This window comes from Hemitrygon akajei, chromosome 11, assembly GCF_048418815.1.
Source record: "Hemitrygon akajei chromosome 11, sHemAka1.3, whole genome shotgun sequence".
In the NCBI taxonomy this organism is placed as follows: domain Eukaryota; kingdom Metazoa; phylum Chordata; class Chondrichthyes; order Myliobatiformes; family Dasyatidae; genus Hemitrygon; species Hemitrygon akajei.
Genome location: NC_133134.1, coordinates 19,471,444 through 19,495,063, shown reverse-complemented (window position 1 = coordinate 19,495,063; position 23,620 = coordinate 19,471,444). Strand labels below are relative to the sequence as shown.

The 23,620-nt window shown below is 38.5% G+C and overlaps 1 protein-coding gene across 2 annotated transcripts in view; it reads left to right on the top strand.

Moving 5' to 3' along the window:
* The first annotated feature begins 6,638 nt into the window (after window positions 1-6,638).
* LOC140735365 (cytochrome P450 2K1-like) overlaps window positions 6,639-23,620 on the top strand; it is a 34,173-nt gene continuing 17,191 nt past the window's right edge. The window contains exons 1-3 of one of the 2 annotated variants that reach the window (XM_073060330.1): window positions 6,639-7,000; window positions 14,141-14,303; window positions 15,635-15,784. In XM_073060330.1, the coding sequence (XP_072916431.1) occupies window positions 6,800-7,000; window positions 14,141-14,303; window positions 15,635-15,784 (514 nt within the window). In that variant the 5' untranslated portion in view covers window positions 6,639-6,799. The remainder of the gene's footprint in view (window positions 7,001-14,140; window positions 14,304-15,634; window positions 15,785-23,620) is intronic. The other variant, XM_073060329.1, reaches the window with a different exon arrangement.

Sequence of the window (23,620 nt, the reverse complement as noted above, 5' to 3'; positions counted from 1 at the left end):
TTCCTCTCCGTAGATGCGGCCTGACCTGCTGAGTACCTCTAGAATTTTGTGAGTGTTACCCGAGAGACCTATCCCACCTTATGAGCCATTGCTAATTACATAGACTTCAACCCATTGGTTCCTGTGTGTGCATTTAAATATAATCACAATGACACCAAATTAAGGTGATTAGCATGAGTGAACTAATGCTGATTGGTCGGGTTTCTCTCAGTGCACTTCATCAAATGAAATAATACCATTTCATTTGATGAGAGATCTAGATGATATACCTACATGGAAATTGTAACTGGAATACAATGGTATGAAAACAGGTGTTAAGTATTTTTATTATCAATAAACATTATTCCCTAGAGCGTTGGAAAATGCAGGGAGATTTGATACAGGTATACAAAATTATAATGGATACAGATAAGGTAAATGCAAGCAGGCTTTTTCCGCTGAGGTTGGGTGAGACTAGAACTAAAGGTCATGGGTTAAGGGTGAAAGGTGAAATGTTAAGGGGAACATGAGGGGGAACTTCTTCACTCAGAGGGTGGTAAGAGTGTGGAACGAGCTGTAGAAGTGGTGGATGTGCTGGATTTGGATCAGTATATGAGTGAGAGGGGTGTGGAGGATTATGGACAGGGTGCAGGTCAATGGGACTAAGCAGAATAGTAATTTGGCACAGAATAGACTGAAGGGCCTCCTTCTGTGCTGTAGTGCTCTATGACTCTATAACTAGTCTTTGATATTTGTTGAATCCATTAGTATGTTCTAGCACCACATAGATTCACACACAAAAGAAATTGCTCCAGGGCACTACGGTAGCATAGTGGTTAGCACGATACTGTTACAACTCCGGGTGTCGGGGTTCAATTCGTCTGTAAGTACCTTTGTATATTCTCCCCATGACTGTATAGGTTTACTCCGGGTGCTCTGGTTTCCACCCACAGTCCAAAGCCATACTGCTTAGTAGATTAATTCTTCTTCTTCTTCTTCCTAAGTCCATCACCCCTACTTCAGCTCACCAACGTCCTCTGTCCTGGGTCAGTCTTTCAAATTTGCCCTCAGGTGTAGCCCATCCTTGAAGTCCCTTCCTCTCCCAGTGATGAGGTCTGTGAAGTTTCTGTTGGTGTTTTTGTAGCACTGGGTTTTTATGAGACTTGCTTCTTGGCCGCATTGCTCAACCCTCCTCCTTTCGCAGCTGGGCTTGGAACTCCCCATGGAAGAGCTAGCAGTTTAACTGGACATCGTAAATTGCCCTGTGATTGGGTTAGTGTTAACAGGTGGGTTGCTTGGCAGTGCAGTCTGTTGGGTGTGAAGGGCCTGTTCCACACTGAATCTTTAAATAAATGAAATAAATGAATAAAATATTTTACAGTAGAATGATCTGTTAGGTTTAATATCAAGGTCTGTAAACAATTTTAGATAAATGAACTGGAACAAATGAACTTTATCAACTGCCAGGACACATAAAATTAACCTTATTCTTAATAAAATAACAATTATCGATGGCATTAAAAATGAAATTTTTGTTCTTAAAAGCCATACAAAAATGCTAGTTTTATTGATAGTAACCTCAGAGCATGTCCTTTAACAGAAACTCTGGAGGACTTTGACTTCTGCCTAAAAATTAGATTTGATTTCTCATTGATGTGTTAAACCATTGTGTAGTCCAGAGCTAACACTAAGTTAGGACCTCAGTTCATAGCTCCTGCAGGGCATCATCGTCACCGTAGAGTCCTATTGCAAAGTTCAAAGTTCAAAGTAAACTTATTATCAGAATAAGTCACTCTGTACAACCCTGAGATTTATTTTCTTGCAGGCATTCATGGTAAATACAAGAAACACAATAGAATCAATGGAAGACTGAACTCAACAGAGTGGACAAAACATCAACGTGCAGAAAAAAAACTACAATCTGCCCAAATACAAAGAGAAAGAGAGGAAAAAAAATAAATCAGTAAGCAATAAGTATCAAGAACATGAAATGAAGAGTCCTTGAAGGTGAGTCCATAAGTGTGGGATCATTTTACTGATGGGGCGAGTGAAGTTGAGTGAAATTATCCCCTCTGGTTCAAGAGCCTGATGGTTGAGGGGTAGTAACTGTTCCCGAACCTGCTGGTGTGTGAGTCCTGAGGCTCCTGTACCTTCTTCCTGATGGCAGCAGCCAGAAGAGAGCATCGCCGAGATGGTGGGGGTCTTTAATGATGGAAGCTGCCTTGCTGTGACAGCGCTCTGTGTAGATGTGCTCAAAGAGGGGAGGGCTTTACCCCGTGGTGGACTACGATAGATTGCAGTCACACTCCACATCCCTGCGTGACGTGCTCCTATTTTTTTTTATATACCCTGTGAACATTCACAGTGTAAGATTCCCTTTACTGCTCTAATTTCATTTGGATGCTTCCCACATTCCAGAGATGTACAGTTAGGGTAGTGAGTCGCAGGCTTGCTATGTTGGCCCGGAAGTGTGACAACACTTGCACAATCTTTGCTGATTTGATTTGATGCAAACGACACATTTTACTGTATGTTTCGATATCTTGATGTACCTATGACAAACAAAGTTCATCATTATCTTCTTTTCCAATTTCTCCTAACTCTGGAGTAAAACTTTGCTCTGCAATTTGTGGGGTCATCAGCTGTCTGACTAACATTGAGCAATTATCAGCTTTCCTAAGGTGAATCTCACTCAAATGTTCCTGGGTTCATTTAGGGCACCATGGTGGCCTAGAGGTTAGTACGATACTATTACAGCTTGGGAGATTCCGGAGTTCAGTGTTCAATTCCAGCGCCAACTGTAAGGAGTTTGTATGTTCTCCCTGTGACCATGCGGGTTTCCTCCAGGTGCTCCGGTTTTCTCCCCATAACTCAAAGACATACAAGTGAATAGATTAATTGGTCATTATAAATTGTCCCGTGATTAGGCTAGTATTAGTAAATAGATGGCTTGGGCAGCACAGCTCATTGGGCCAGAAGGGCCTATTCAAAGAGGTATCATGAAGTAAGTAAATTCCTATAGGCTTGCTGAGTAATTCGGAAATGCTTCAAACGCAATCTACTGCATGCAAAATTGCCTTTCCTTTACAAATAATATATCTGAAGAAACTTTTGGTATCCTCTTTAATATTATTGGCTACTTTACCTTTGTGCTCCATTTTTCCTTTTTATGACTTTTTAGTTGCCTTCTGTTAGCTCTTAAAAGCCTCCCACTCATCTGACTTACCATGAATTTTTGCTCTATTATATGCTCTCTTTAGCTTTTAGGATGGGTTTGACTTCTCTTGTAAGCCACAGTTATGTCATTCTGCCTTCAGAATATTCCTTCCTCTGTGCAATGTATATCTCTTGCACCTTCTGAATTGCTCCCAGAAATTCCAGCCATTGTTGCCCTGCCTTCCTCCCTGCTAGTGTTCCTTTCTGATCACTTTTGGCTAGCTCTCTCCCATGCCTCTGTAATTCTCTTTACTCCACTGTAATATTGATTCATTTGACTTTAGCTTCTCCTCAAATTTCAGAGTGATTTCCATCATATTATGATCACTTCTCTCCTAAGGGTTCCTTTACCTAAAGCCAGTTCATTGCACAACACCCAATCTAGAATAGCTGATCCCCTAGTGGGCTCAACCACAAGCTATTCTAAAAGGCCATCTCGTAGGCATTTTAGAAAATACCCCTCTTGGGATCCAGCACCATTCTAATATTCCCAATCTACCTGCATATTGAAATACCTTCTGACTATCACAATATTTTCCTTTTGATATGCATTTTCTGTTTTCCATTGTAATTTGCAGACATCTTTACTACTGTTTGAGGGTCTATATATTTCCCATCAGTCTTTTTATCCTTGCAGATCCTTAGCTCTACCCACAATAATGCAACACCTTGCTATCCTGCATCACCTCTTTTGAACGATTTGATAACATTTATTAACAACAGAGCCACACCATCCCCTCTGCCTACCGGCCTGTCCTTTCAATGCAACATCTACCCTGGACGTTAACCTCCCAGCTATAATCTTCTTTTGTCCATGATATCATATATGCCCATCAGTAATTGTGCTACAAGTTCATCTACCATATCCCATATACTGCGTGCATGCACTAAAACATAGCACCTTCAGTCCTACATTCACCCTTTCCAATTTTGTCTGCCTTTTGCATTGCAGCTCATCCTGTTGACTGCAATTTTGCCCTATCATCTGCCACTCCTTCCTAGGAGTCTCACTGCACCCTGTCTCTGTTTGTAAACCAACTACCCCATCCTCAGCACTATCACTCCAATTCCCATCCCCCTTCCAAATTAGATTAAACCCTCCTGAACACCTCTGGAAGACCTGTCCACACGGATATTGGTCCCCCTCGGGTTCTGGTGTAGCCTGTCCCTGTGTACAGATCATGCCTTCCCTAGAAGAGATCCCAATGATTCAGAAATTTGAAATCCTGTCCCCTGCACCAGTTCCTCTGCCACACATTCATCTGCCAGATCATTCTATTCTTGACCACTGGTGCATGGCACGGGCAGCAATGCAGAGGTTATTACCCTGGATGTCCCGCTTTTTAGCTTTCTAGCTAGCTACCTAAAGTCTCTCTTCTGGACCTCTTCACCTATCCTACCTATTTTATTTGGAGTCATTGTATACCAAGACTTGAGGCTGCTCAATCTCCCCCTGCTTTGGACCCAATCCGAGACATCCCTGTCCCTGGCATCTGGGAGGCAACATACTATCCGGGTGTCTCTATCACGCCCACAGAATCTCATCGCTGTTCCTCTGACTATGGAATCACCTGTCACCACTGCAGTCCTCTTTACTTCTCTTCTCTTCTGAGCCTCAGCACCAGACTCAGTGCCAGAGGCCCGGTCACTATTGCTCATCCCGCTCAACAATATCCAAAGTGGGATACTTATTGCCCCACTTCTGACAGTCACACAGTTACCTGCAACCTACGGGTGACTACCTCCCTGTAGCTTCTACTCATCAACTCCTCATTCTCCTGTATAAGCCCAAGATCATCGAGCTGCCTCTCCATTTCCTTATTTTTTTCTCTGAGGAGCTGCAGCTCAGGGGACCTGGTGCAGCTGTGGTTATCCAGGAACAGGGGACCTGGTTATCCAGGAGGCTGGAGGTCTCCTAAAATTCCCACATCTCACACACAGAACAAAACACTGCCCTGGAGAGATTCTCACTACACGAACAGGAAACCTGGCAGAGCATGAAGGAAGAAAAAAAACAGAAACTTACCAGATACTTATTTCGCCCAATGCTGATGAGCCAAAGCCTCTCCAAGAATGGCCACTCCGCTTGCGGCTGCCTTACGTGTGAAACCTCCCTGGTTTCCTTGGCTGCGTCAGTCAAGGCAATACGCACAGTCCCGCCAAACCCGTGAGATTGAGGTGCTCTCCCATCCCAAACCCCGGTTTGTGTGGATGCTGTGTAACTTGCTACCCTGTTACAAAACTCAGTGTCAAGAAACAACCGACAGCACACTGCTTACGATTAAAGGAATTATATTTATGAATCCTAACTTAACTAAAAGGTTCATAAAGAAAAAAAAAACACAAAATCTGCCCTTTATAATTAAACAGTTGGATGTGAGCAAGTTGGAGTTCAACTCTTCCCAAAATTCATGTTCTCCGATCCTCAGTCGTTCTTGGCACCTGGTTCCATCGGATCACGGTCTTCCACCTGTCATGGTCCCATCAGACATGCCCCACCTTGCTATTACCTCAGTAATAGGGCCTCAATCCCCTCGTCTAATTTCCTAGTTCCACTAATTACACACACCTGCTTTCCCCGTCAGAAAATGCAGCATAAAGACCCTGGAATCACAACAAGGAGCTGCCAGTTCGTTGGTCGACTCTTGTATGAGGAACCTCGTTTCATGGTTCTTTAGGACTGGCAGTTCTAAGTTCTGCATCGTCTCCTGGATCCTCTACATGAACCTGGTCTCCGCGTAAGGACTCTCCTGGATCCCTATTCCACGCTCGCTGCGGTGCTAACGCCTCCCGACTCTGTCTCCGCACCTGTGTCCTGCACTTGGGTTCGTCCCCAGCCACGCCCTAGCACCACCACCGGGTCGAATCCTACAGTCACCCCTCTCCAGCGTCTTCCCTCTTCATCTCCCCTTGAACAAAGGACCCAGCTCACATTCGAAGCACCGGTTATCTCTAACCATCTACAGAAAGACTATTACGTTGGCAGTGAAACTTTTCCCAGGGTAGTAAACTTGTGTTCGCTCATTCTAATGTATCCCGCCCAGCGACTGGTCGCAGTCCAACTCTGGAGAAACTGCCGCGAAGGGCTGCCTTTTTTTTTATCTTGAGTGCGACCCTAAGTTAAAATGCAGCTCCCTACTCGCGTTCCCGCTCAGTGATTTGTTATAGTCCAACTATAATGTACTGTTCTACCTTACAGCTGAACTGAACATTATACGCACAGGTGTACGCTAAAAATGTAACCACTTTGACATCAAATAACTTTCTAACCTAAAACGTTAACTTCTCACCCAGATGCCGCCCCCTTTGGGGCACGTTTCCAAAACATCCTGTTTCACGTGAGTGAAATGTGGATTGTCACCTCCTTCCCTGTGGGCCCACAATGTTGTTTGCTCAGTTGCGCTTATTATTGAATTCGCATCTGGGAGGAGTGGCTCCGGAGTGTAGCCATACAGCGACAAGCGTAGCCGCTCCTCTCGGATGCGAGTTAACTTCTCTCCAGTTCCAGAACGAGTCATTACAGTGGGTCCGAGTTCACTCAGCGTTTGCTCTGGAATCCTGCTCCTGATCGCCGGAAGAAGCTGTAAGTCTAAGGGAGCCGGAGATGTCGTTCGACGGTGTTTACTCACTGGACGCTGTGACTTTGATGCTTCTCTGCGCCCTCGTCGTGTTGTTTCTCGCTTATTTTCGCAACGGGGCTAAAACTCACGTAGAGCTCAACTTCCCCCCGGGACCCACTCCTCTTCCGATCATCGGGAACCTGCACCTCCTGGATCTGAAGAAGCTCCACCTGAGTCTCATGGAGGTAAGAGGAGTCGCGACCCAGACCAGCAAATACTGGACACTGTGTACCAGTCCTACCGACGGCCTGGCAATGTTGTTTTAGTATTCCAGGCAACATGGCAGAAAAGTTAACTCAATACTTTCGCAACTTCCCAAACAACTACCACTTGAAAATCGCCCTCCAGGTCACTCACCTTCCTGACTTGGAAACTTATCGCCGTTCCTTCATGGGCAAAAATGCTGGCTTAGCTGGCGACTCCCACATCCCGAACATTAATAAATCAAAAAAAAAACTCTTGTTGCAGATACTGCCTGTTCTAGATAACGCTAGTCAGTGTTTCAACATGAGGAGGTCTTCTCCAAGTATTTTTTCAGTAATAAATGAATATTTACAAGTAAAAAACCGTGCAACACCTTAGTCAATGTGTTAAGTTAATATTTTAAAATATTAGTATTGCTGTTATTCATGTGGGCCCACTGGGGCGGTATGCTTCCACAATAACTGAGAGGATTTCTCTTTTCTTTTTTATTCTTTTTATTAATATTAAAAATAATGGATATAACATAATATTAATACCCAATTATTGGGATTACATTGTTAATGGTTAACATATATAAATATATATATTCAGTTAATACAAAGGTAATAAACCTCCCAAAATTGCTCAAGTACAAATATAGTATACATAGAAGAAAGGATTAACATATCCAAAAAGAAAAAAATATATACCCCCCAAAAAAACTAATTTAAACAATACTAACCAAAAACTAAGTAAAAGAAAAGAACGTGGGCTGTTTGAAACATCAAAAAAGAAAGAACCATTAGTATCATTAACTCCGAGCCCCTCTGCATATCTTAAAACAAGGAAATAGGTTTGGAAAAAGGTCAAATCACATCATATAAAAGTGTTGAATACTTATGGCTGGGAGGTTAAGCACAGCTCCAATGCCATAGTTAAATTGGCTGATGACACCACTGTTGTTAGCTGAATCTGAGGTGGTGATGAATCTGCATATATGTGGGAGATTGAAAATCTGGCTAAATGTAACCTCAACAACAATCTCAACAAGTTCAAAGGGCTGATTATTGACTTCAGGAGGAGGAAAACAGAGATCCACGAACCAGTTCTTATCGGGGGATCAGAGGCGGAGAGGGTCAGCAACTTTAAATCCCTCGGTGTGTTAACTAGTTATCTGTGTATTCATTTTATTTGGTTATCTTTGGTGTTTGTACAGTGCGCTGCCTTTTGCACAACGCCTGTTTGCCCTGTTGGGCATGGTCCTTCTGATTCGATGTTATGGTTCTTGGGTTTACTGTGCCCGAAAGAAAGCAAATCTCAGGGTTGTAAATGGTGATATATATACTTTGATAATATATTTACTTTCAACCTAGAACTGTACTGTAACTCTTCCCTACCGAGCCTTTGCGGTAGACGTGCCTAGCGGACTTCAGCACGTACTCCCGCAGGCAGGGATGTGCCAGTTGGCAGAATTCCTCTGCGAACATCTCGATGCGCTGACAGACCGAAGGGCGTCCGGCATCCAGTTGATCTTTCAGCAACACGGGTGTCCAGGGGAATAACCCACAGATCAGAAAGTCCTCTGTTGCGCAGCAGCTGAAGGTGAGCTGTGACGCATTTTCCGCCACACCCTCCTTGAATTGGGAAACTTGCTCCTGGCATTGACAACAATAGCAGACCTTGTCTCTTGGAATTGAGCAGTGGGGCAGTTCTGCCTGGGCAGCCAGCCCGACAAGGAAACATGCGGTGTCCATGGGAATGTTCCGGAGCCTCTGGGCATCGCATGGGAGAAAAACTCCTGTTGACGGCGATGGGAACATTTAAATTCAGTTGGTATTTGTCAATGTGTTAGTCACTGTTATTGTCTACGTGTAGTTGTCGTATTGCAGAATGTAATTTGTATTAAAAGTTTTTATATAAAACATACGCAAATTCAGATGTTAATAGAATGGAGCCAGGGAGCGTTAACTGGAAGCAGCTGCCCTAGAGAGTCCACCTCTAACATGTGGAAGTTGTTTAAAGACCAGCTGATGCGCACGCTACAGGATGTTAAGATAATGTGAGTTTGGATGACCAGTGTGGTTATGGAACATGGAATATAGAACATTACAGCACAGGAACAGGCCCTATGGCCTGCCAAGTGACCAATGGCTAATTAAACTAAGCTCTTCTCCCTATACAATGTCCATGTCCCTCAATTTTCCTCACATTCATGTGCCTATCTTAACGTCTCTTAAGAGTCCCTAATGTATCTTCCTCCATCGTCACCCCAGGCAACACATTACAGGCATCCACTACTCTCTGTGTAAAAAATTTTGCCTCTCACATCTTTGAAATTAGCCTACTTCACCTTAAATGCATGTCATCTGGTATTAGACCTTTCAACCTGAAGAGAAAGATATTGTCTGTCCACTCTATCTGTGCCTCTCATAATCTTATAAAGCTCTATCACATCTCCCTGCAGCCTCTGGCTCGACAGAGAAAGCAACTCAAATCTGTCCTACCGCTCATCATAGAGCGTGCTCTCTAATCAGGCAACATTCTGGTAAACCTGGTCTGCACCCTCTCCAAAGCCTCAACATCCTTCCAACAACAGGGCAACCGGAACTGAATGTAATACAAACACGAGGAAATCTGCAGATGCTGGAAATTCAAACAACACACACAAAATGCTGGTGGAACAAAGCAGGCCAGGCAGCATCTGTAAGGAGAAGCACTGTCAACGTCAGGGCGAAGGGTCTCGGCCCAAAACGTCTACAGTGCTTCTCCTTATAGATGCTGCCTGGCTTGCTGTGTTCCACCAGCATTTTCTGAATATAATACAGCCTAATTAGAGTTTTATAAAGCTGCAAAATAATTTCCAGAACTTTGAACTCAATGCCTTGACTGATAAAGGCAAGCATGCCATCTGCCATCTGAACCATCCTATAGACCTATATAGCCACTTTCACGGAGCAATGAACTTGGACCCCAAGATTCCTCTTCTCATCAATACCAATAAGGGTCTTGCCATTCATAGCGTACTCTCTCCTTACAATTGAAATCTAAAGAAATGATGAAGGTTCCTGTTCTAGTGAAGAAGATGGTGCCACCATACAACATGTCTGTCCTTCAGACAGCTCACAAAACTATTTCTCTTACTTCTTCTATCAAATATGATTATTTTATCAAGCTACCGGGTAAGTCCAATTGGAACCTGCGATTTACATTTTGATGATGTCTTTTTGGGTGGATTAAGCAATCTGGTGCTTTTTCATCTCTGAAGGAGGTCGGTGAGGTTTACGAGCAGAGTGTGTGGTCTAGATGCCAAGAAACCTGGAGACAGGGTGCGAGCCAATGATCGACTCCATTTCAGGCTGCTTTTAGAGGACCCTGCAGTTCATGTTATATGTATTTCTGGTTTCAGCTTACTTCTCTTGTTTGTGACTTGACTCCTTTCTTATTGCTAGTTTGTGTGATTTTCATCAGCGTAGACTGGCTCTGTGGCTTGCAGTCAACGAACTACACAGTGCTACATGGAACTACTCTGAACTTTCATGGACTGTTTCAAGGATGCTGTGGTTTTGATGTTTTATATTCTGTGTTTTTCCCTTGTTCTTTGCCATTTGATCTTTTGTTCTGCATTGGGTGTTTGATGTTTTCTTTGAACTGGTTCCATGGTGTTTCCTTCTTTCGTGGCTGTCTGTGGGAAGACGAATCTCGGGGTTATACACTGCATGCATACTTTGATAATAAATGTACGGTACTTTGTTTTGACATTGCTTTGGAACCTTTAGCTACTGCTATGCGTGATTCACCTAACATTTCTGGTATTACCCATGGAGAAGGGACATATAAGCTATCATTAGACACAGTTGATTTGTTATTATATATTTCCAGTTCACAGAGATCCATTCCTGCAGTTTTATCTTTGCTTACTCAGCTTAGTAGCTTTTCTGGCTATAAACTGAATCTTAATAAGAGTGAACTATTCCTATTAAATATGCAAGTTTCAATTTACAAACATTTATTATTTAAATTGGTCACAGACAGCTTTACTTATTTGGGTGTTAAAATTACTAAGAAATGTAAGGACTTATTTAAGGTTAATATTTTACCATTAATTGATCAGGCTAAACAACTGTTTACTACATGGTCCCCATTGTCCTTATCAATGATTGGTGGAATTAATGCTATTAAGATGATGGTTCTACCTAAATTTCTATATTTATTCCAAGCATTACCAATTTTTATTTCTAAATCCTTTTTTGACATTATTAACTCTAAAATTTCTTTGTATGTATGACAAAATAAAAATCCTAGATTTAAGTAAAAAATATTTACAAAAGTCTAAGAAGGAAGGTGGATTGGCATTGCCAAACTTAAGACTTTACTATTGGGCAATTCATATTTTCTATTTTATATTTTGGACACAGGACTTGGTGGCAATACAAAGACCACAATGGGTAAATTTGGAATGTAAATCCGTACAAGGTTTTTTTCTGTTTTCTATCTTAGGGACCTCTCTTCCCTTTGTTCTTTCTAAACTGAATTAACAAATACTTAATCCAATAATTAAATATACATTACAAATATGGTTTCAATTTCATAAATTTTTTGTTTGAATAAGTTTATTTTATCAAGCCCCATTATATCTAATTTCTTTTTCCAACCCTCTGTTATGGACCAAGCATTTTCGATATGGAAAATGAAGGGTATAACATGTTTTCGTGACTTATTCTTGGATAACTGTCTCATGTCGTTTGAACAGTTGTCTAACAAATATAACTTGCCTAGATCCCATTTTTTTTTGTTATTTACAAATCAGAAATTTTTTGAATAATATGTTACAGTCATTTTCGAACTCATACCCAACTGATATTATGAAATAAATTTTAGGTTTAAACCCTTATTAGAAGGGTTTAATGGCAACTATTTATGATATGATAATGAAAATACAGCCAGGGATATCAGATATAATTAAGAATGAATGGGAAAAAAGAACTTCAACTTTCCTTACCTACAGAGCAATGGGAGAAAATTTTGCAATTAGTTAATTCTTCCTCTATATGTGCTAAACAAGCCAACACGCCTTGATACAATTTAAGGTGGTGCATAGGGCCCATATGTCTAAGAACAAACTTGCTCATTTTTACTCCCATATTAATCCAATTTGTGACAGATGCCATTCTGAAGTAGCCTTTTTGACTCACATGTTTTGGTCTTGCCCTTTTTTGCAGAAATACTGGAAAGATATTTTTGGTATCATTTCAACGGTTTTGAGTATTAATTTACATCCTCAGCCTATTACTGCAATTTTTGGTTTACCAATGGTGGATAACAGTTATTTATCCTCTTCAGCTCCTCGGATGATTGCATTTGTTACATTAATGGCTAGAAGATCCTTTTTATTAAACTGGAAAGAGATTAATCCTCCAACTACATTCCAATGGTTTTCCCAAACTATATCTTGCTTGAATCTAGAAAAAATCATAAGTGTTATTTTTGTCCCTTCGGTTAAATTTGAAGGAACCTGGAGACCATTTATTCAACATTTTCATATGAGCTAAATCGACCTTTCCCGAACCTTTTTTTTTACTCTTAGATATTTGGTTAGAGGAGTGGAGTTATTGACATGACTCTTTATACCTGTTATAATATAATAGCGCAGGTTTGGTTAGCTTAGTTTGTAGTTAGTCAGTTTTTTAAAACTTTTTTTGGGGGCAATTTTTTCTTACTATGTTAATACAGTATGAGTTTGGGAGGTCAATACATTGGTGTTATCAACTGTTTGTTTTTGAATATATGACCTTATTAGCTATGTACTTTCAAACTCTCTGTATTTCTATTGTTTCTATGTTCTGCTTGAAAATTTATAAAAAGATTTAAAAAGAAAGAAATGTACTTTGAACTTTAAACTTTAAACATTTCAAATATAAATGCTATAAACTTAGTCAAAAATAAAAAGTCAGTGTATATAAGGTTTAAGAGGATAGAATCACTCAGAGCCCTTGAAGGATATAGAGGTGGCAGAAGTCAGCTGAAGCAGGGAATTTGGAAGAGCAAAGGAGTCATGGAATATCCTTGTTTTAAATGTAATTATAAAAACACTTTGGGTTGCCGTGGTAGCATAGTGGTTCATGTATCACAGCTCAGGGAATTGGAGTTCAAAGTTCAGTTCTGACGCTGTCTATAAGGAGTTTGTACGTCCTCCCCGTGAGGAGCATGGGTTTCCTGTGGATGCTCTGGTTGACTTCCACAGTCCAGAGATGTACAGGTTAGTACATTAACTGGTCATCACAGATTGTTCTGTGATTAGGCTAGGGTTAACTAGGAGGGTTGCTGAGCAGTGAGGCTTGTTGCACCAGAAGGGCTTGTTCCGTGCTGTATCTCTAAAAAAAATGAACAAACAAACAAGCAATTAAATAAATAAATAAATGGCATGAAGACCTTCAATTGCCCTGAATGGTGGAAGCAAGTATAGAGGAGAGTTAGGAATGGATGACGTACACTCAGTGGCCACTTTATCTGGTACAGGAGTGGGACCCAGTGTGGTCTTCTGCTGCTGTAGCCCAACCACTTCAAGGTTCAACATGCTGTGCATTCAGAGATGCTTTTCTGCACACCACTGTTGTAATATGTGGTTATTTGAGTTACTGTCATCTTCTTGGCAGCTTGAATAATTTTGGCCATTGTCCTCTGTCGTCTCTCATTAACAGTATGTTTTTATCCACAGATCTGCCACTCGATGTTTTGTTCACTTTTTACACCACTCTCTATAAACACTAGAGACTGTTGTGCATGAAAATCCCAGGAGGTCAGCAGCTTCTGAGATACTCAAACCACTCTGTCTGATGCCAACAATTACTCCACGGTCAAAGTCACTTATTTCTTCCCCATTCTGATGTTTGGACTGAACAACAAATAAACCTCTTGACCATGTCTGCATGCTTTTATGCATTGAGTTGCTGCGACATGATTGGCTGATTAGATGTTTGCATTAATGAGCAGGTCTTCCTAATAAAGTGGCCACTGAGTGTAGTTTCTGGGCTGTAAGCTAGTGGCCATTCCTGATGAAGTGATTATATAACTGAGTATAAAAAACAAGGATTTAATTGTTTAATTAATTAATTGATGATGTAAACGTGTTCCTCTGATTTCAGTTGTCTGAGAAATATGGTCCAATCTTCACCATCAAGCTTGGAATGATGCGAGTTGTGGTTCTGACTGGCTACGAGACAGTGAAGGATGCTCTTATCAGCCATCCAGCTCAGTTTGCAGGAAGACCTCACATCCCGATATTTGATGATTTAATGCAGGGTTTTGGTAACTCTCGCCATCATTATTATCAAACCTGTTACATTTGGTTGCATCCTCATTCTGCTCAGTTCAGTTCTTGTTGGAGGCTTGTTATTCTAAAGTGTGAAGCTTGCAAGGGTCTTAGACACAACATGAACACCAAGATTATGCAGGTACTGAAATTCCAGAGTAATACACACAAAGTACTAGAGGAACTCAGCGGGTCAGGTGGCACCTTTGGAGAGGAATTAAGAGTCAACATTTCAAGCCGAGACCCTTAATTGTGACTGGAAAGAAAGGGGGTAGAAGTCAGAATAAGAAGCTGGAGTGAGGGGAAGGAATACAAGATGGAAGGTGATAGGTGAAGTCAGTTGAGGGGAAGGTGGGTGGGAGGAAAGAGTGTGGATGAAGTGAGAAGCTGGGAACATCTTCAAATGTCTTTGCAATCCTTTGCAAACTCTGCTCAATATAATCTCATTATACCCAGGTGATTTATCCCTGTGGAAATTTCCATTGGTGTACAAAGGGAGTGTGGTACTATTGGGGGGTGAAATGTGTCACTAAGCTGGACTTCCATCAGGGCACTATAAAAGATTGTGTGGCCGTATTTTAAAGAATTTGTTCTACCTGTTATCTTTGCCAATGTTGATCCCAGTAACAATACATATGCAGATTATTGGGAGCATTGGTTACCATAATTTACCCCTAGTACAGGCATGTGATTGGACAGTCATGACCTTGGAAGTTATATGGCAATGTAAGAACAGAGGTGTTTTCTTGGTGTTTGGTGTAGGTTTGCTGTATTGTTGGCCATGAAATAACTAAGTAAAAAAGAAAACATCTAACTGCAAAGAGTCAAAAACAATGGAAAAAGGCAAACCAGATGTCTTTGTTCCGGCCATGTGGTAGAAGCAATGGATGCCACCACTGTGTGAGACTGTTCTGCTACCTCCATTTTGGTTTTGCTCAGATGTAGCTGGATCAAACCACTTAGAAGTGAACAAAATAAGGCATCTACTGATAATCTGCTGAACTAGAGATAATTTCCAAATAAGATGTTGTTTGTGAGATGCTCATATATAACACCTTTCAGTCCTGTATTCATCAACCAGTCACAGTGACTCCATACAGTGGGTCATCCCCCTCAACAGTATCCAGAGCTATTATTGAGGGTAAAGGCCACAGGGGTACTCTGTGGCTGCCCGTTTCCCTTCCTTCTCCTGGCAGTCACCCAGGTACCTCACTCCTGAATCCTAGGGGTGACCAGCTTCCTGCAGATAGAAAGCATATTTCCTCATTTTTGATCAGTTTTAACTTGGGTAGCAGGTTGCATTGACATCCTGTCTCAATAATTATAGGTGTCGCTTTGAGTAACGGCGAATCTTGGAGGCAAATGCGAAGGTTCACCATATCCACTCTACGGGACTTTGGGATGGGCAAGAAAACTATTGAAGATAAAATCATCGAAGAAGCCCATTTCCTGATAAAAGTGTTTGAATCCCATAAAGGTAAGTCCAAGTGAATAAACATAAAAAGCATAGAACATAGAACATTATAGCTTAGTAAAGGCCCTTCGGCCCAGGATATTGTGTTGTCCTTTTAACCTACTGTAAGATTATTAATCTCATTTTAAAATCTTTTTTATTAATATTGAAGATCAACAAAAATACATTAAGTCAATATGTCATTATGTACAATAAGGAATTAAATTAGCAAATAACTGATTAACAAAGCTAAGCAATATATCAATAATAATAAGAAAAAATAAATGTTAAGAATAGTTTTGAAAGAAAAAAGAAGGAAAAAAAGAACCCCTACTAACTAACTAAAAAAAAAACCCTACTAACTGAAAAAAAAAACCATTGGGAGCACAACCCCGGAGCTACACATCATATAAGCTTCCATTAAAAAAACATCAATCCGCCAACTCAAATCCATTTAAAGAAAAATCAGAAGGAAACTATATTAATTAACTCAAATCAGATGATAGTAGCAGGCAAATGAACCCCATCTTTTCCTCAAAATCAAATCGAGGATCAAAAGTTCGACTTCTGATTTTCTCCAAACTAAGACATAGCATCACCTGAGAGAATCATTGTATCAAAGTAGGAGCAGAAGCATCTTTCCATTTCAACAAAATAACCCTTCTGGCCAATAATGTAATGAATGCAATTACATGTTGGTCTGATAGAGAAATACCATGAATATATTGAGGGATTAAACCAAATAAAACTGTCAATTTATTAGGTTGTAAATTAATTTTTAAAACTTTAGAAATTGTAGAGAAAATAGACTTCCAAAAATGTTTCAATACAGAACACAACCAAAACATATGTGTCAATGTGGCTGTCTCGGTTTTACATCTGTCACACTGACTATCAACATTTGGAAACATTTTAGACAGTCTCTCCTTTGTCAGATAGTATCGATGAACAATTTTAAATTGAATTAAAGAGTGATTGGCACAGATCGAAGAAGAGTTAACCAACTTCAAAATCTGCAAACAATCTTCTGTTATCAAGGTCATGTTAAGCTCTCTCTCCCAATCTTGCTTAATCTTAAATCAAGGGTAATTATGCTGTTGTAACAATAAATTATAAATTTTCCCAATAATACCCTTCACTAAAGGATTCATTTTTAAAATAATATCTAACAGGTCAGAATCCTGTATATGTGGAAAATTACTTAAATATTCTTGTAAGAAGTTTCTGACCTGAAGATATTGCAGGAAATATGAATACAAGAGAGAGTATTTAGTTACTAATTTCTCAAAAGACATCAATCGGCCATCTTGGAACAGATCCATGAAGGAATAAACTCCTTTATTCCTCCAAAGAAGAAAGGTAGGATCACTTAATGAAGGTTTAAATAAATAATTTCAATAAACTAAAAAGTTTAAATTTGTTGAGATTAATAAAATTACAAAACTGGAACCAAATTCATAATGACTGCTTAATCACAGGGTATAAATTTGAATTAGTAATTTTGTCCAGTTGTACAGGTAGAGAAGCTCCTAATAATGAGGTTGTGAAACTGTTTCACAGCATTCAATTCCAAATCAGCCCAAGGTGGTTGTTCGTTTTTATTAGCCCAATATAACCAAAAACACATATAATGTATATTAACAGCCCAATAATACATTCTTAAATTAGGCAGAGCAAGACCTCCATCTTTTTTTAATTTTTGTAAATGATATTTACCAACTCTTGGTCTTTTATTATTCCAAACAAAAGATGAAATAATAGAGTCAACCTGATCGAAATACTTCTTAGTTAAAAAATAGGGATATTTTGAAATACATATAAAAATTTTGGTAAAATCATCATTTTAACTGCATGAATTTGGCCAGCTAACGAAAGTGTAAGTGGATTCCATCTACAAAATAATTGCTTCATAAAATCCACTAAAGAAACCAATTTAGCTTTATAAAGGTCTTTATGATTTTTAGCAATAATAATAATACCTAAATATTTAAATGAGTGCCATCATATATAAAGGAATGTCATCATATATAGAAGCAGAGTCATTTGGGGGGAAATAATTCACTTTTATGAAGGTTTAGTTTATATCTCAAAAACGTTCCAAAATCGTTTAATAGTTTCAATAAACTAGGAATGGATTCTTCAGGATTCGAAATATAAACTAAGAGATGATCAGCATAAAAGGAGATCTTATGAACAGTCCCATTTATCAGAATTCCATGAATATATTTAGCTTCACCAAGTGACATAGCCAAGGGTTCCAGCACCAAATTAAATGACAAAGGACTTAATGGACATCCTTATCTCGAACCCTACGAAAGCCGAAAAAAGGAGATCTGCAATTATTAGTAATAACAGTAGCAATAGAGCTTTTATATATCATTCTGATCCACTTATTAAAATTAATACCAAAGCCAAATTTCTCTAAAACATTAAATAAGTATTTCCATTCAACTCTGTCAAGTGCCTTTTCAGCATCAAGAGAGACAACACATTGAGGAGTCTTAGAAAAGGATGAATATATAACATTTAACAGTCTCCGAACATTAAAGAAGGAATAACGGCCCTTTACAAAACCTGTTTCGTCTTGAGAGATAATCTTAGCTAGGAAAGTCTCCAGCCGATTAGCCATTATTCTTGAAAGAATTTTAGCATCCACATTTAATAATGAAATAGGTCTATATGAAGCACAGTCAGAAGGATCTTTATCTTTCTTAAGAATTAAAAAAACAGAAGCTTCATAAAATGAGAGGTAACTCTTCTATCAAAAAAGAATCTTTAAGCATTTCCAACATATATGAATAAAGCAATTTTTCAAATCTTTTATAAAATCCTACAGAATAATCATCCAGTCCAGGAGCTTTACCAGATTGCATTGAAAAAATAGCTTTCTGAATTTCATTTTCAGTAATAGGAACATCAAGAGTTTGTTGACCTTCAACAGAAATTCAAGGAAAATCGATGTTTTGTAAAAAGGCATTCATTTTAGAAGAATCAACTGGAAACTGAGATTTATAAAGTTCAATATAAAAGTCTTGAAAAATTTTATTAATATCGTCATAATTACATGCTAAACTACCATCTCCCTTACAAATTTTTAAAATTTGTCTTTCAGCTCTAGCTACTTTTAATTGAGATGCTAATAGCTTATTATTTTTATCTCCAAACACATAAAATTGACTTTTCAATTTAAGCAAATTTCTTTCAATAGGATAAGTTAATAATAAATTATATTGTGATTGGAATTCAACTCTTTGAATAAATCAATGTTAGGAGAGATTGCATAAATATTATCCAAGTCTTTAATTTGTTTGGAAATCTTATCTAACTCTGTTTTTGTCTGTTTCTTAAACTTAGCTGAATAGGAGATTATCTGACCACACAAATATGCTTTAAATGTATCCCATATAATCAATTTCGACACATCTCCCTTATTATTAAAAAGAAAAAAATCTTTTATCTGAGTCTCAATAAATTTGACAAAGTCCGTACTTTGTAATAAATTTTCTGGAAAATGCCAAGACAAATTTGCAATAACGACATCATTCAATTCAAAAGCTAAATGTAAAGACGCATGAACTGAGAGAGCTATAGCATCATATTCACATTTCTGGACTTTGGACAAAAATCGGGGATCAGCTATAAAATAATCAATTCTCGAATATTTTTGTGAATGTGTAAAAAAGAATAATCTCTATCATTAGGATGTAAATGTCTCCAAATTTCAACTAGGCCAAAATCAAATAAAAAAGAGTTAATAAGTGATGCAGAACAACTCGGAAGCCGCTGATTGGTTGAACTCTGGTCAATCAAAGGATTTAAACAACAGTTGAAATCACCACCCATTAACAACATATATTCATTTAAATCGGCAATAAAGCAAATTCATTTTTTTAAAAAGAAGGATCATCTACATTAGGTTCATATAGGTTAATCAGAACAATTTTTCTATTATAAATTGTTCCTTTAACAATTAAAAATCTACCATTAATATCTGACAGAATGTCTTCTTGGATGAATAAAATATTTGATTTAATAAATATAGATACTCCCTTTGTTTTATTTTGACAAGTAGTGTGAAATTGAAGGCTTTTCCACATTTTAAAAGATCTATTTGATCGCCCATTTTGATATGCATTTCTTGAGCAAAAATTATATCAAGTTGGAATCGATTAAAAGTCTTCTTTCGCTTAATAGAATGATTCCAACCACGTACATTCCAACTTATAAGGTGTATCTGTTTAGTTACCATAAAAAAAATTATTTTATTTAGCACATAAATACACGCATACCAGCGGGGGCTAATCAAAACTGGCAGTGATAAGTATAACCATATACAAAACATGCATGCTCCGGAACTCCGTAATGGGAAAAAAATACAAAAAGGAAACTAAAATTAATCTTACAGTTAATCCTATAACTCAGAACTAACCCCAATCCTCCCAACACCCCAAAAAGCCCGAACTTCAGCAAAAAAAAGCCAAAATGCGTCCCCACAGAGTAAAAAAAAGAGAGACTCTGCAAGCTTCCCATTTTATTATAGTGGTTTTAAAAGCTTTCCTTAATTCCTCCCCCCAGTTACAAAAAAAAGGCCCTAAAATACAAAAGCCCTGCAGAGCAAAAAAATATTTTGCTAAATATAAAAAGCCAAACACTACAGAGCAGCACATCACCATATCAAGTCATGTTAACTGGTTCTTCTGCCCACTTATAGGCCTTGCTTCTAACTGATATATATGCAGTTTAATTATCAATTTACTTTGATGCCATCCATTGCTTTACAGAGTATTATTGTGCTGGAACAATGGACACTGGTGAGGCTAAGTAATCATTAAAACATGGAATGGATTCCCTGCAGAAATGTCTAATTGTGTCAGAGGGCACAATTTTACGGTGATTAGAGGAAAGTATAGGGATCTCAGATGTTTTTTTTTCATAGACCAGTGGGTGCATGGAAAGATCTGCCATGGGTAATCATAGAGGCAGACAGAGTAAGGACATTTAAGAGACTCCTAGATAAGCTCATAATGTAAGACGAGTGGAATTCTCTACAGGACGGAAGCATTAGATTGATCATGAAGTAGATTGAAAGGTAAGCAGAACATCATAGGCCAAAGGGCCTGTACTGTGCAATATTGCTCTACAACATCTGGCTCCCCATATCCAGCATAAAAGTTCAGATGTTTATACTTAATCCTTAAAAACAAGCTGGGGAATGCAGAAACAATCTCCAAAAATGCCAAAACAATAAATTAAACAAAGAGAAAAATGCCTATGTAATCTCTAGTGAAGAAAAATCAGCACCATTTTCCATTTAACTGACACGCCCAATGAAAAACTGTTTTAGAAAAAACTAAGTATCTATCTACTAAACACTCCCAACTATGTATATATAAGAAAAAGTCCTTATGAACTATGGAAATTGTCACTTAATTAAAGAAAAAGGAGGATAAAAACAAAAAGTCATTCATCGTTCACTTCAAAAAGTTCATATCTCTTTAAATGGTTGATCGATCAACGGACATCTTATGCAAAGCAGAAATCTTCAAAGCTTATCTTCTTTCCAAAATAACAATTATTCAGCAGACCTTAAACCATTCAAACCTCGGCTACAACCAAAATAGAGTTAACACAGTCCAATGCCTCTTTGGGGTCCAGAGAAACACGTGGAGTCGAATCTTTGGGTAATAATTTTAATCGGGCTGGATATTGAAGTGATGGGAATAATCCCTTATCATAGGCTATCTTCATAGTTGGAACGAATTTAGACCGCAGGTCCATAACTTCCCGTGGATAATCTTCATAAAAACAAATCTCGGAACCTTTAAATTTAAAAACTGTGTTTCCTTGCATATTTTATGATTTGGTCTTTAACTTTGAAATGAAGGAAGCAGACCAAAACTGACCTTGGTTCATTTGGATCCCGATTTCAAATTCAAAGTTCTATGTGCTCTTTTGATATCAGGAGGTTGAGGTAAAATATCTGGAAACAGAGATTGAAACAAGTTAGCAAAGTAGTCCAATAAATCTCCACTCTCAGATCCTTCCTTCAATCCAACAATTCGAATATTATTCCGATGAGATCTTGCTTCCAATTCAATAATCTTATGTTGAGGCTTTTCCAAGCGAGCTGAGATACCCACTATTTGACGCTTCACCTCTTTAAGTTCAGAATTCAGGGTAATATTTTCCTGCACAAATTGAAAACTCTCTCATAACGACGTCATCTCAGAAGAGGTAGCATCAAGTTTTACTGTGTTGTCTATTTTCTTGTCGAGAACCATCTGCGAATGTTCTAGACACTCAACCCAAGCTGGCGTTTCCTCTGATTTTTTATCACCTTTCCATTGCTGGATTCAGGAAGCTGCTTTCAACTTCTTAAAGATTGTGACATAGTAACAACTATTCCCCTCTAAAATCCGAAAAACAAAAGTTAAAAATTCAAAGTTTAAACTGAGGAAAAGGGAGAATTAATTGCAGCCACACAAAACTGTGTGTCACTCCATTAGACAGTAGGCGAAGTCCATAAGATTATTAATCTAACCCTTCCCTCTGACATTGCCCTCCATTTTTTGATCGTCCAATGTTCCTATCTAAGATTTTCTTAAATGTCTGTAATATATCTGCCTCCACCAGCACTTTTCATGCACTCACCACTCTCTGTGTGAATCTTTACTAACATCTCCTCTGTATTTTCCATCAATCACCTTAAATTTATCCCCACTCATATTAGCCATTTCCACACTGGGACAAAGTCTCTGGCTGTCCACTCAATCAACGACTCCTGTAAACCTCTATCAAGTCACCTCCTATCTTCCTTCACTCCAAAAACAAATGCCCTATCTCACTCAGCCTATCCACAGTAGAATGGGAAGCAGAATAATTTCATCTGTGAATTAAGAAGTACCAGAAGTTCGTATTCCAGAAAAAGCCCTTGTCTCTCAGTGTATGTTTGCTCAGCCTTTAGCTCACTGGTTACTGACCTGACTGGTTTCTGTCTTTGTACTAAACATTGCTGCCAAAGTCAAGAGCTAGACATCAGCAAAAAGAGTCAATTCAGGGTACTTATTAAAGAGTTGAAAGTTCAAATTTATTGCCCAAGTACATATACATTCTGTCAGCAGATAGTACCCTAAGAGTCATTTTCCTGCTGACATTCACAATAGAACAATGAAATACAGTAGAATGATGTAAAACAACACTCAAATACTGACAAGCAACCAATGTTGCAAATTGTGTAAATATAAACAGCTAATAATAATAATAATAAATAGCCACAACTGGAAAAATAGCAGCAATGGTAATATTTATGATGATTGGTATACAAAAGTTACTTGGTTTCATCCATAACTATTAATACATATCAACAATTTTCTGAAATATCCTGAAAAATCTGCCCAAATTTCAGAAAATATGTAAAACATATCCCTTACCTTAAGGAGAAATCACAAATGATGCCCTATGATCAAAATATCATCCTAATAATTGTTTATAAACTATATATAAATGGTAGAAATATTTTCTAAAGATATAAACATGAACTTTGGAGTAGCTAAGTACAGAACATTAAATATAAAGAGAGGTGCAAAAGAGCTAGAAGAATATAAAACAATACAACTGATGGATAAATATGAAACATGTAAATATCTAGGATATCAACAAGCAAAGAAAATAGATCATAGTGTGATAAAGGGAAAACTTTCGACAGAATTTACTTCAAGGCTTAAAAAAGTCTGCCATAGTAAAAAGCAATGAACACTTTAATATACCAATATAAATGTATTGTTTTGGCATAATATTGGTCTGAAACTGATCTAGAAAATTTACAAAGAAACATAAGAATTCAAATGACAAATTTGGGAA